The sequence below is a fragment of the Glycine max genome, chromosome 5 (assembly GCF_000004515.6).
Source record: "Glycine max cultivar Williams 82 chromosome 5, Glycine_max_v4.0, whole genome shotgun sequence".
Classification (NCBI taxonomy): domain Eukaryota; kingdom Viridiplantae; phylum Streptophyta; class Magnoliopsida; order Fabales; family Fabaceae; genus Glycine; species Glycine max.
In genome coordinates, this window is record NC_038241.2 from 10,170,370 (window position 1) to 10,183,516 (window position 13,147).

Sequence of the window (13,147 nt, forward strand, 5' to 3'; positions counted from 1 at the left end):
ACGGTTTTTGAAAGTACCGTCTCAGTATGTATTTTTTTTGAAAAAAATATTTTTTTTAAAATAAATTGAGGATTCTAAGACGGTTTCTCAAAGATCGTCTTAGAATGTACATTCTAAGACAGTCTTTGAGAAACTGTCTTAGAATGTTTTTTTAACAAAATAAAATTAAAAGAAATTAAGGATTCTAAGACAGATTTTTCAAAAATCGTCTTATAATGTAAACATTCTAAGACGGTCTTTGAAAAATCATCCTAGAATATTTTCTTAACAAAAAAAATTGAATATAAATTAAGGATTCTAAGATGATTTTTCCAAAAATTGTCTTAAAATGTAGACATTGTAAGACAGTTTTTCGAAGAATTGTCTTAGAATTTTTTTAAAAAAATATAAAAATTGAAAAAGTCAAAGACGATTTTTTAGAGAACCGTCTTAGAATGTCTTATTTAAAAAAAATAAAAAAATTTAAAATAATGTCTTCCTTAGGATCCTAGTAGTGTATGTCCACTAGCATATCAATCACCTTCAAATTTAAGCATGACATTGACAACTTATTTTCTCAAACTACAGAATAAGAAATCCATATGAACTATCCTAGGATTTAACATTAATTTTAATATAATATTAATGTTAATTATGAAAAACTATTAAAAAAGAGCATTGATTGAGGTAAAATATGTAACTTAATTGAAACACAAATTCTTTTGGTACTAGCATTGGCCTTTAAAGAAGAAAAACAATGATTTTGAAATTTCTTGTTTCCAACTCAGTCTTCTCTATTGACATGTCAAGCTTGAAAATAATGAAATTTAGATTCAAGGAAAATAAGGTTTTTCTCTTGCAAAAAAAAGTATTGTTTCAAGAGAGTTAATTGCCACAAGCCCAGAACTATGAAACTGTCATCATAGTTTAGACACTCTCCAAGGTTTACCATGATACATTAGATAGGCAATATGAGGAAAACAAAATTTGATAGAACCTAAATCTACCAACTTACAGTAAGAAAATTTTAGGTATAAACCATTGAAGTGCTGCTTTTGTTCAAGTCTCAAGCTTCCGTTAGAATTCAGCCCAGCCAGCAAAAAGACCGAACATGCTAGGTACTGTAGCAGGATTTCACTCATCACGACCAATAAATTGTTGGATCAAGTGGCCTCAGAATAATTAAAAAGGGAGGGTTGAATTAATTATGAACGTGTCTTGATTAATTAAAAATTATCATTCTTAATGTTACTAGATTCAATTAGGCTTTACTACTAAGTTATGAGAAAGTAAAGAACAGAAACAATAACTTAGACAAAAGTAAAGCGGAAATAAAAAGTGCACAGCGGAAAAATAAAGAGTGTAGGGAAGAAGAAGACAAACACAAGATTTATACTGGTTCGGCCACAACCTGTGCCTACATCCGGTCCCCAAGCAACCACCGGTTCTTGAGATTTCCAATAACCTTATAAAATCATTTACAAGCAAGGATCCACAAGAAATGTACCCTCCCTTGTTCTCTTTGAACAACCAAGTGGATGTACCCTCCACTTGAACTAATCCACAAGAGATGTACCCTCTCTTATTCTCAGTATTACAACCCAAGTAGATGTACATTCTACTTGTACCACAAAGGATGTACCCTCCAATGTGTTAAGACAAAGAATTCTTAAGCGGTTAGTCCCTTGAATCTTTGTAAGGGGAAACAAAAGATATCTCAGGTGGTTAGTTCTTTGAAATCTTTTGTTTAAAGGGAAGAGGAAGAATCAAAAGAATTCTCAGGCGGTTAGTCCTTTGAATTCTTTTGGCAAGAGAGAGAAGGAGTAAAGAAGAAGAATAGCACAAGTTTTTGGCCAATGAACTTTTCTTGAATAAAGAAAGTTTTGAACAAAAACTCTTAGAAAAATGCTTTGAATGAATGAAAGAAATATGAAAGTTGTCTCTTTAAAATTCGTGCCATGGTGACATATTTATAGTCATTTGATGGCTCTTGAAAAAATAAGTTAAAAGTTGTGACTCTTGACAATTTCTTCAAAACTAGTCACTTTTTAAAAGTTGTGACTCTTTTAAAAACTAGTCATTTTAAAAGTTGTGACTCTTTTGAAAACTAATCAGTTAAAGGTTGTGACTTTTGAAAAAATCTTTAGAAACAAGTCACTTTAAGAATTGTGACTTTTGGTAATTTATTTTTCAAAATAAGTCACTGGTAATCGATTACCATCATAGTGTAATCGATTACACATCAACAGATGTGACTCTTCATTTTTGAATTTAAAAATCAAAACGTTTAGAAACACTTGTAATTGATTACAAATATTGTGTAATCAATTACACAAGTTTGAAATGATTTGAAAATGTTTTATCACAAGTTGTGACTCTTGAAATTTGAAATCTAACGTTTTAAAACATTGGTAATCAATTACATGATTATGGTAATCGATTACAGCTTTGTAAATCAGTTTGAAAAGAATGTTGGCTACTGGTAATCGATTACTGCCTTCTGGTAATCGATTACCAGAGAGTAAAGTTCTTGGTAAAAGATTTTTCTTTAAAAAATTCTTTTGAACAAAATTGTGCTTTTCAATATTTTGAAAAACTCTTTTAATACTTATCTTAATTGAGTCTTTTCTTGATTCTTTACTTGAATCTTGAATCTTGATTGAATGACTCTTTGATTCTTGAAACTTGCTTTGATTGAACGACTCTTTGATTCTTGAAACTTGCTTGACTCTTGATTCTTGACTTGAGTCTTTGGCATCATCAAAATAATCTTGGAAAGCATTGCTTCCACATAAATTAGTATCAATATTATTGTTATAGCCAGCTCTGCTTGTTTTAGTTTTACCGCATCAAATTCTTGGAGCTGCATTGAGAATCACAAGTCCTTCAGTTTGAGTGCCTGATATATAGTGAAGACTTCTCTTGCTTTTCATATATATATATATATATATATATATATATATATATATATATATATATATATATATATATATATATATATATATATATGGTAAAAGACTTAGATAAAGAAAGAGCAAGTATATAACAATACAATATTGGCACTGCTAATTGCTAATAGAATTAATAATTCATGTCCAGTCATGACTGCCCAATGATGAAAATTGATGACACTTCACTATCAACAACTAAAAATTACATTTATAAGGACAATGAAATTAACTAATTTAAGGTGCATAAGACAAAACTTTGTTAAGCTTTACAAAAGAATTTGATGGAAGCTTGCTTGTGGGGCTTCTATGGAGGCTGGATCTTTGAGCTTCAATGAGGTCCTTTAATGGTGATTTTCCACCATGGAGATGTAGCGGAAGACAAAGGAAAAGAGGTGAGAGGAGGCGCCATCCATTAAGGAATAAGCCATGGAAGAAGGAGCTTCACCACCAAGATGAGCCTTAGATAAAAAGCTTGGAGATGATGCTTCAATGGAGGAAAAGAAAGAGAGAAGGGGGGAGCACGAAATTGAAGGAATAAAAGAGGGAGAGAAGTGGAACTTTGAAGTGTGTCTCATAAGAATTTCATTCATCAAAGTTACAACAAGTGTTACACATGCTTCTATTTATAGACTAGGTAGCTTCCTTGAGAAAACTTCCTTGAGAAGCTTCTTTGAGAAAACTTCCTTGACAAGCTTGAGCTTAGCTACACACACTCCTCTAATAACTAAGCTCGCCTCCTTGAGAAGCTTCCTTGAGAAGATTCCTAAAGAAGCTAGAGCTTAGCTACACACACCCCCTATAATAGCTAAGCTCACCCCAATGCCAAAATACATGAAAATATCAAAAAAGTCCCTATTACAAAGACTACTCAAAATACCCTGAAATACAAGGCTAAAACCCTATACTACTAGAATGGCCAAAATACAAGGCCTAAAAGAAGGAAAGACCAATTCTAACATTTACAAAGAAGAGTGAATCCAACCTTGACCCATGGGCTCAAAAATCTACCCTAAGGTTCATGAGAACTCTAGGGCCTTCTTTAGTAGCTCTAGCCCAATCCTCTTGGAGTGTTCTATCCAATACCCTTGGGGGGTAGGATTGCATCATCCCCTCCACCTTGGAAAGGATTTGACCTCAAATCCCGAGGTTCTTCATACTTTGGGCTCCTTCCCTCGACACCTATAAAAAAGAATAAAAACATATGTATTAGTGGTGTTGAGTATGTTAGAGTAGGGTAAGGTCTGAAAACCCTTTTCATGGAGATCTTCCCATGAAGGAACATGGTTCCTCACCAACTCAATGAGTGGTGCTACAAGTATAGAAAAATATGGGACAAACCTTTTGTAAAAGTTTTTTAAGTCTTGGCAGCCCCAGATTTCCCTTATACTTGGTGGAGTAGGCCATTCAGGAATGACCTTTATTCTCTTAGGGTCCGCGGGAACCCCTTGATCACTATTTAAAAAATTAAGGAAAGTAATGCAATAAAGCGTACTTTTTTTTTGTATTTTCATGTTGATTATTCCTACAAAAAAAAATACGACAAACCTAAGGTGTCCCATATGAGCACCTAAGTTTGTATGAAAACCAAAAATAAGAACAAACCTACCTAATGAGTCCCTATGTACATGACTCATGAAAAAGTTGGGTGCATGACTGATTTTACGAAAGAGGGTTTCAACACTCAACACATTCATCATATCACTTATTTTTGGTATTTGGTGCCTAATAATACCTATTTTGGACACCAACAAAGCACAAGGATTTAAGCTCTTACGAACCAAACCCTCATCCAACAACTCATTTACTTGAGGAATAACCTCAAGCCCAAGAGGTGTGACAATGCTAACAAGTGTCTTTTTACAAAGGAGATGTGGAGGTTGTCTAAGAGGGGAAGTTTCTTTAATATTTTTCTTTATTTCAAAATGACTTTCCTTCTTAGCTAACCTCTTGGAGGAGACACTTACCTCCTTACACTCATCCTTAACCATTAAAGGTTGTCTTTCTTCTTGGGGGTAGATTTCTTCACTAGATTCTTCCCCTTTTACTTCTTCACTTTCACTAGAGGAAGGTGAAGTAGTAGCCTCATCTTGGCTACTATAAATTTCTTGGCCCCTCATAATCATGGTTTTCTTGGTGGGGCATTGAGAAGTAATGTGCCCTCTTCCAAGACATTTAAAGCATTTTATGGAGCTAGTTTTCTCTTGCATACTAACCTTAAGGGGTTGATTTTCTATTGTCTTCCCCTTATCATCTTTGGGCTTAGAAGGTGTCACCCCTAAGATGCCTTGACCTTGGTCTTTCTTTAGATAAGAGTAAGAGCCATAAGATTTTGAAGTAGACTTCCTTTTAAGTTGTTGCTCTACCCTTATTTCCCAATCTAAGTTAGCCTCTACATTGTCCTTTCCATGGAAGTATGGGAGGTTAATGTTAGCCTCTTGAGGCTTTCTTTCCTTTTCTCTCATATGGGAGTGAGGTCTAGGATGTGACCTATGCCTTTCTTCATAATAGTCACGAAGTTCTTCACTTATACTTTTGCAAGAGTTATGACTACTATAGGAGGCATGTTTTTCTCTTTTCATTTCTTTCATTATTTTTCTTCTTTCTTCCTCTCTTATTTTCTTTCTTTCATCTTGACTTATTTCTTCCACTATTTTTTTCCTTTTTCTTTTTCTCTCTTGTTTTTCTTTCCATAACTTGAGGGAACTCAACTCATCTAAGATTCTAGAAAAAGGGTCTTTATGACTAGTACCCTCGCCATTAACACTAGATGAATGATGACTCATGTTTGTTCCTAAGTTGTGGTTCTTTCTTGTTGGAGGTTTGAAAACAAAAGGTAAAAGAAACTATGGTTGAAACTAGCCAAAATAAACACTAAAACAGGTGTGAAAGATAAGGTAAAAAACTAATTGGTAAAAGGAAAGCTATCTAGGCGGTTTGACAATGGAAGGTAAAGAAAATAAGCTATGAAAGTAAGCAAGAAATGTAAACTAGGCGAATCCTAAGAGTGTTTGGATGACCACATTCAATGTTCCCAACAAAACACTCACTATCCTAAGGAAAAATTCCCTAAAATTATTACACACAAATGGAAGTTTGGTAACCTATTGGAGGTTCCTAACACACTTCCAATGAAAGGCCTTTTTGTTACAAAACTTGAAAGCAATGAAGGTAAGTAAATTGCAAATTACAAAATTACAAAACGGTCCTCAATTTTGGTGGTTGTTCTCTCTTTGGTGATTCACTCAATTTGGAGTGCTTCTTAGTCCAATAGCTCTTAAGGTGGTTGGCCCCTTTCTTCTTGACTCAAATTCTTCAAGGGATGGCACCAATCCTCCTTCCAAGTCCCTATATGGCAACCCACAACCAAGGAAACAAAGAGACAAGCAATAACCAAAGACAAAAAAAATGAAATGAAATCTAAACCAATGAAGTTTTAACAAGATAATTTTTCAAGGATTATTCAACAATTAAAGCAATGAAAAGGACATAGAAGCAAGCTAGGACTCAAAGAGAAACTTAGAATGGCTCTAGAGTAGAGAAAAAAAACTATAAAAAAATGACTCAACAAACCTCTAGCTTTGGCACTTGTTTTCACAGTAATTTTCAATTGAAATTTCGGAACTAAGATTGGTATAACATAGGCACCAATTATAGAATAAATTTTGAGCCAAAACAATAAGCACACTTCCCTTTCACTTTTTTTTTCCTGGATACTGATTTTTCTGCCAACTTGTGTGATTTTTAGTATTTTTTCCTTTTATCCAAATCACTTGGTTCTTTTTTTATAACTTTTTTCCAGATGTCTAGCAAATTCAGTAAAAATTTCAGCTCAAAATTCGAAGTAACCAATTCTCATTAATTTTTACAAGTTTGTATGTCCAAGCTGCCAGCGCCAGCGATTTTTTTTTAAGCATGGTATATTGATTGCCTTGGGCTTACTTTCAACCTTCCTATGTATGTTGAACTCACTAGGATTGTTTAACACAGTTTTAGGAGTTCAATATTCACTTACGATCAACATTTCAGCCAACAATTCAATCACCAAAACTCAAATTCACAATAGACACAATCATAAGGAAACCTAAAAGTTCAAGAAAAGGTTCACAATCAAAGACTCTCTAAGAATTTTGCATGAACATGTTAAGGACTAATTAACATGAAAGATTTGACTCAAATCAAATAATAGGCTAAAAGAATTTCATACACTCATGAAAAAATGAGTTAGACAAAGAAACAAGAAAATCAAATTCAGCACAACATAAGAAATCTTATGTGACAAGTTTCATGACTAGACATGACTTCTATGACAAAACTACAATAGGTGAACAAGTCACTCTAGATTTTTGAGGTTTTCTTCTACTTTAATATTTTTGTAATAATTTTATGGTTTAGGTTTCAGCCACAAAAAATAACAAGACAAAACTCAAAGGAACCTAAACTCAACACAATTCATGGTTCAAGAACAAGAACAAGAAATTTGAACCATAGAAAATCAAATATAGCTTCTAGAGCAAGTTTAATCGGTGGAAACTCTAAAGAATCATGTTAAAAACATTTATCACAAGACATGTGAGGAGATACATGGAGAAAAAATGAAGAAACAACAATGGAAGAGAGGGTAAAGCAAAAAATTAATGGAGGTTTAAGGAGCACCTACTTGAAGCTCTTGTGCTCTGATTACCACTTGATGGAAGCTTGCTTGTGGGGCTTCTATGGAGGCTGGATCTTTGAGCTTCAATGGGGTCCTTTAATGGTGATTTTCTACCATGGAGATGCAGCGAAAGACAAAGGAAAAGAGGTGAGAGGAGGCGCCATCCATTAAGGAATAAGCCATGGAAGAAGGAGCTTCACCACCAAGATGAGCCTTGGATAAGAAGCTTGGAGATGATGCTTCAATGGAGGAAAAGAAAGAGAGAAGGGGGGAGCACGAAATTGAAGGAATAAAAGAGGGAGAGAAGTTGAACTTTGAAGTGTGTCTCATAAGACTTTCATTCATCAAAGTTACAACAAGTGTTACACATGCTTCTATTTATAGACTAGGTAACTTCCTTGAGAAAACTTCCTTGAGAAGCTTCTTTGAGAAAACTTCCTTGACAAGCTTGAGCTTAGCTACACACACTCCTCTAATAACTAAGCTCACCTCCTTGAGAAGCTTCCTTGAGAAGATTCCTAAAGAAGCTAGAGCTTAGCTACACACACCCCCTATAATAGCTAAGCTCACCCCATGCCAAAATACATGAAAATATAAAAAAAAGTTCCTATTACAAAGACTACTCAAAATATCCTGAAATACAAGGTTAAAACCCTATACTACTAGAATGGCCAAAATACAAGGCCTAAAAGAAGGAAAGACCAATTCTAACATTTACAAAGAAGAGTGAATCCAACCTTGACCCATGGGCTCAAAAATCTACCCTAAGGTTCATGAGAACCCTAGGGTCTTCTTTAGTAGCTCTAGCCCAATCCTCTTGGAGTGTTCTATCCAATATCCTTGGGGGGTAGGATTGCATCAGAATTAACTTTAAACTTACCCAAAACATATCATTATAACAAACATGAGATAGCATAGGATTTGTAATTGTCTTCTATGTTAATAGTGGATCATACTGACCACGGTTATATACATAAAAAAAACCATTGTTATTATCCATTTGCACATGAATTCAAGTTGTATTTCTCTAAGCAGGTGGCAAAGTCATGTTCATGTGTAATATATTGTACATTATATATTTACAGAAAGATTGGGACAAAGTCAATGAAGCTTAATTTATGTAGTTTCTAAAAAGAGCTATGCAATGTTGCGTTGTCCAATAAACTAAGTTCAAATTCACGTTAGTCGCTATAAATTTCACTAAATAAGAGTATCTACCTCCACGAATTGTTGCTTTAGGCAATCGCTCAATTGAGTACTTGCATTTGGTGATGTACATTATTGGAACACCGGGAATCAGTAATATAGAAACCCAAATCATGGGTACATACATCTACCCTCCCCATACCTCACTTTAAGGGAACCCCCTCATGCAATGGATTTCCCTTTTTATATGTAAATCTCAAATGTTTGAAAATATAAACTAATAATCAAGAAGACATAACATCTACCTTAGAGCTACACGATATTTTTGGCCTAACTTCTCGAGTTCTGCCATCACACAGTCTGTAATACAAGGGGTGCCTGAAAATCCAAAATATCAATAGAACAAAGGTAATAATAGAATATGGGATGTTTGATTCAAATTTGTTGCGACAATATTGCATCCTGCAACCTGTAATGTCCATATATCAGAATGCAAAGTGCTCGAAATTAAGCTGCCATTAGTATTTACAATGAACTCATCAGGATTAAAAATAAGAGGATTAAAGCTTTACCAACTGCAGCATGCAAAGACTCCAACTCACAGTAAGAACCACATTTCAAACAGTATCTAGGTTGAATATGAATAGATTTATCATTTTGTTTGAAGACACGATGACATACTTCATAAATGTCATCATTCTTGTCAACCTGAAAGAGCGAACGATTGAACAATTGAATAGTTGAACAATGGTAGCATACTCATTTTTGAGAAAATTAAGCCCATCTTTACAATCCCATAACCCAACCTGAAAAATAGAACTGTGTATTGAAAAATTAAACAATGACATTTATACAGCAGACTTGACCTTTGAAAGCCTGTGTAAATAACTTTTTCTTTCTTGGTTACGCTTTCTTTTTGGATGTAGAGGGGAAGGAAGACTTGAACCCACATGTCATACTAATACAATTCCAGACCCCATAAACAAAAAGGTTGACTAGCAAAGCAATGTTAAATACAACTTTTAATTACCAAAAGGAAGTTACATATGGACCAGACCATAAGACAATTCTAGCTGACTCCCAGCTGCTACAACATTTGTGGTTCATATATAAAGAGCGCGTGAAAGAAAATATGCATAACATTTGACTGGCAAGAATGGTTGAATAAATTGCTAGCTTTATAAATAGCTTTACCCACTCTGACCTAAGAGAAATAACAAAATATGACTTAGAATCACCAAGGATACAATAGTCACTAAGAAAGAAGGATGCATTTGCAGACCATAACATGGAGAAAAACTAGTGTGCAGTGGTGATTGTAGTAAAAAAACCATACAAGTTTCTAAAACAAGGAAAGCACACAATTATCTAAGATATAAAACAACTGACAATAAAACAAACATTTTTTTATATACACATCAAGAGAGAGGGAAAGGGATGAATAAATTTGCATGCTTAGTGAAAAGGGTATTCCAACTTGGTTTTGCTTGAGAAAGGTCAATACATCTTGCTTGTTAACCCTATCTTTAATTCATAGATGGAAGTTTGAGGAGATCAAAGGTACATAAATGCTACCAAAAGATAGAGTACTAAATATATTCGTTTCAATTGAAAAAACAAGTCACACACGTGTGAACAACTTCAGTAGCATACTCCTTAAATTCCAATAAAACCTGTCAATATCATTATTGAAAGGTCAACAAAAATCAAAAGTGACCCCACACATAATATACCAAATAGAATAAAGCTGCAAGGACCAAAAGTTTTACCACAAAAACTGTCATGACTGATCCATGTTTGGTATATCAAAGAGTTTTACGTTGGAGGGACCAAAAGTTTTACAAGGATAAAAAGTTCTACTAAATTAAATGGATACACAAATGATAAAGGTGAAATTCTGTTTCCAATGAAGAAAGGGAATGTTAGTTTCATTAATGTAAATGGATAGCTTGTTTTCAATAGAACATATTTCATTAAAGAGCAGGAAGAAAGTACAATGATAAATTATCCTCCAAAATAGAACTATAACAATGAAAGAATTAAAATGGCTAAAGAATAAGTCTTATCCATGGGATAGGATAAATGATTAACACGTCTTTGGTCATGTGTACAGTTTAGACTAAAAACACTAGAAATCAGTTTTTACCAAATAAAAAAATGTTGAGGGGGAGAGATTTTTGTTAAAGTAAAAACCAACAAACTTAAAAAAAAAATAAGGCTGTGAACATGACATACAGTTACTTTGGCATCCTTTGATGTCAAGATTTTGGTTAGGCTTGCCCTGGCTTTTACAAGTTCACCTTGCATCTTATCATAGGCTTCTGTATTAGAAGATAGGAGCAAGGCGTGAGCATATATCTTTGGTAAATTCCTACACTTTTTTTTTCTTCTAATTATTATTAACAAACCTAATCCTTCTTGTATGGCTTTCTCTAGAGCCTCCAGCTCAATCTGTCTATCCTCCATGAGATGCAGAAACCATCAGTGTAAAATTACCAGACACTAGAATGTTTTGATGAACTCAAATATAAGGATCCGAAACGAAACCAGGTTCACCTATGTTTTGTCAACATCAAATCAAAGTTGTCCTGACTCGAATTTGAGTTGTGCAAAGAATTCCTCATTCAATCTGCAGAGTGAATTCGATGGGACATGCAAAACTGATTGAGCTAGATTAAAAAAAGGAAGAAAAGGTTGAAAAGTAGGAATCTTGGTCTCATTCTTGCAATCTCAAACTTAATCTCCTGAGCTTCAGTGTCAAGGAAGTATTCAATGAGGTATTGCATAGTATCGGGTACATCACGAGACTAAGTAAAGGACAAAAATGAATAATGGAATAAATAAAGAGAAAGGGTAGGGAGTTGAGAGAGAAATGAATGAATACTTGTCGAAGGGCTTGATGGCATTCTTTATCTTCACGGACTTAATGTTGGAAGGCTTCGCGGGCATCTGCGTCTCTCTCGAGGCGCCTCTTAAACTCGAACCTGGTGAAATGCCCCGTTTGGGGTGGACCAAGCACGCCTTCTGGGTCCTTCCTTCGCACAAAAAATTTTCAAACACAAGTTGTAGGCAAGTGTAGAAGTTGATAATTTTTATAAGCATTTGACTTTATTTAAATGGCTTCAAAACTGTCTGTGCAACTCAATATGAAAAGGATACACCAGCATTCAATAAACAGGTTGAAGCATTCCTATTTGCAAACTTCAAAATAATCTAACTTTTAGCAATATTACCCTTCATCTAAGAATGAATCCATTAATGAGCCTCTAGGATTCTTTATAATCTGGATAGAACATGATGCTTTTTCATCCTATAGTATTGCGACAAAATCCAATTTAACTATATCTCAAGAGTCAAGGGATACTAACTCAGCTAATCATCAAGGTCAGATTATTGGTTGTAGGCTTTTAACAAAGTAACAAGGTTTCATTATTTCAAGGTAGCAACAACAAACCATTTTTTTAATTATTTGTTCTTTTTTTGGATAAAAACAGAGCAAGATCACTAAAATGTTTACCCATGAACTGAGTAGGAACTCATTGCTTTATCAATAAATTGCATTTAAGTTCTAACATAAAATTTTCTCAACCACAGGAGACAAGTTGATGCCTCATCACATAAATTGCATATGAAATATTACAAATAATTAACATTACAACCAGTTCAAATGTGAGTAATTACAAGAAGAAAAAGAGCACAAAATTGAGCACTCAAGAGCCTTTGCCCTCTAGTTGTGGACAACTGGACATATATAAAAAAACATAAGAACTGCATTTAAAGATCATAAGTATTGATAAAAGATAAATATAATTAATAGGGAAACTGTGCAGCTTGTCTGTGTATGAATTAATGGTAAAAAAAATTTTGAAACTACCAAGTAGAATTGGAAAATAGAGTATTATTCATATCTTTCATGTTCACATCACCTGGATTCATTGATGGAAGTAAATGAAGGTGAACATTCTCCACAATCAGTGTTGCCTGAAATATTTGACTAAAAGTCAGAAATTGTAAAAGTAAAAACTAAATCATAAAATACTAGTAGTGTCACTAGCAAATGAAAGATGTGAATATATGAAATATAGTTCATATTTATTTATCAAATAAATTTGTAACATAAATAGTCTTTTATAATTCATAGCAATAACTACATCATAGTTGTGTAGAAGCAAAGCTTCATGGTGAATCAAAGGTGATTCAAAAGTGTTTTGATGATAACAAAAGGTGATGACAAAAAGCTCAAAGATCAATCAAAGAACAACTCAAGTGAATTAAGAACAAGTCAAGAGTTCAAGATAAGAATCAAGAAAAATTCAAGACTCAAGAAGAAAGTCTAGAGTCAAGAATCAAGATTCAAGGTTCAAGATCTCAAGAATCAAGATCAAGATTCAAGACTCAAGATTCAAGAATAAAGAGAAGA

General features: G+C 33.9%; 1 protein-coding gene across 10 annotated transcripts; it reads right to left on the bottom strand.

Annotated features, from left to right (window-relative positions):
• Window positions 1–4,049: 4,049 nt before the first annotated feature.
• Window positions 4,050–12,759, bottom strand: LOC102667346 (uncharacterized). 10 transcript variants are annotated; one of them, XM_041015321.1, is made up of 7 exons: window positions 11,612–11,754; window positions 11,284–11,356; window positions 11,136–11,182; window positions 10,963–11,048; window positions 9,300–9,435; window positions 9,033–9,196; window positions 4,050–4,109 (listed from the first exon to the last, which is right to left on the bottom strand). In XM_041015321.1, the coding sequence occupies exons 2-7, from the start codon at window positions 11,349–11,351 to the stop codon at window positions 4,065–4,067; spliced, it is 546 nt and encodes a 181-aa protein (XP_040871255.1). In that variant the 5' UTR covers window positions 11,352–11,356; window positions 11,612–11,754; the 3' UTR covers window positions 4,050–4,064. The 10 variants fall into 10 exon arrangements, 6 of the variants coding, with proteins under 6 accessions (XP_040871255.1, XP_040871252.1, XP_040871254.1 ...); XM_041015318.1 differs by having other exon boundaries at window positions 10,963–11,182; XM_041015320.1 differs by lacking the exon at window positions 11,612–11,754 and having other exon boundaries at window positions 11,284–11,400.
• Between the last annotated feature and the right edge of the window lie 388 nt (window positions 12,760–13,147).

What these genes read in the sequence shown, in the direction of transcription:
- LOC102667346 (XM_041015318.1), bottom strand. Translation starts at nt 11,351, where the DNA reads ATGAGGAATTCTTTGCACAACTCAAATTCGAGTCAGGACAACTTTGAT. An exon ending in CAAAGGATGCCAAAGTAACT is followed by an intron (nt 9,436 to 10,962) that starts GTATGTCATGTT and finishes TCGCTCTTTCAG; the next exon opens with GTTGACAAGAATGATGACAT. An exon ending in AAATATCGTGTAGCTCTAAG is followed by an intron (nt 4,110 to 9,032) that starts GTAGATGTTATG and finishes TCTTTTTTATAG; the next exon opens with GTGTCGAGGGAAGGAGCCCA.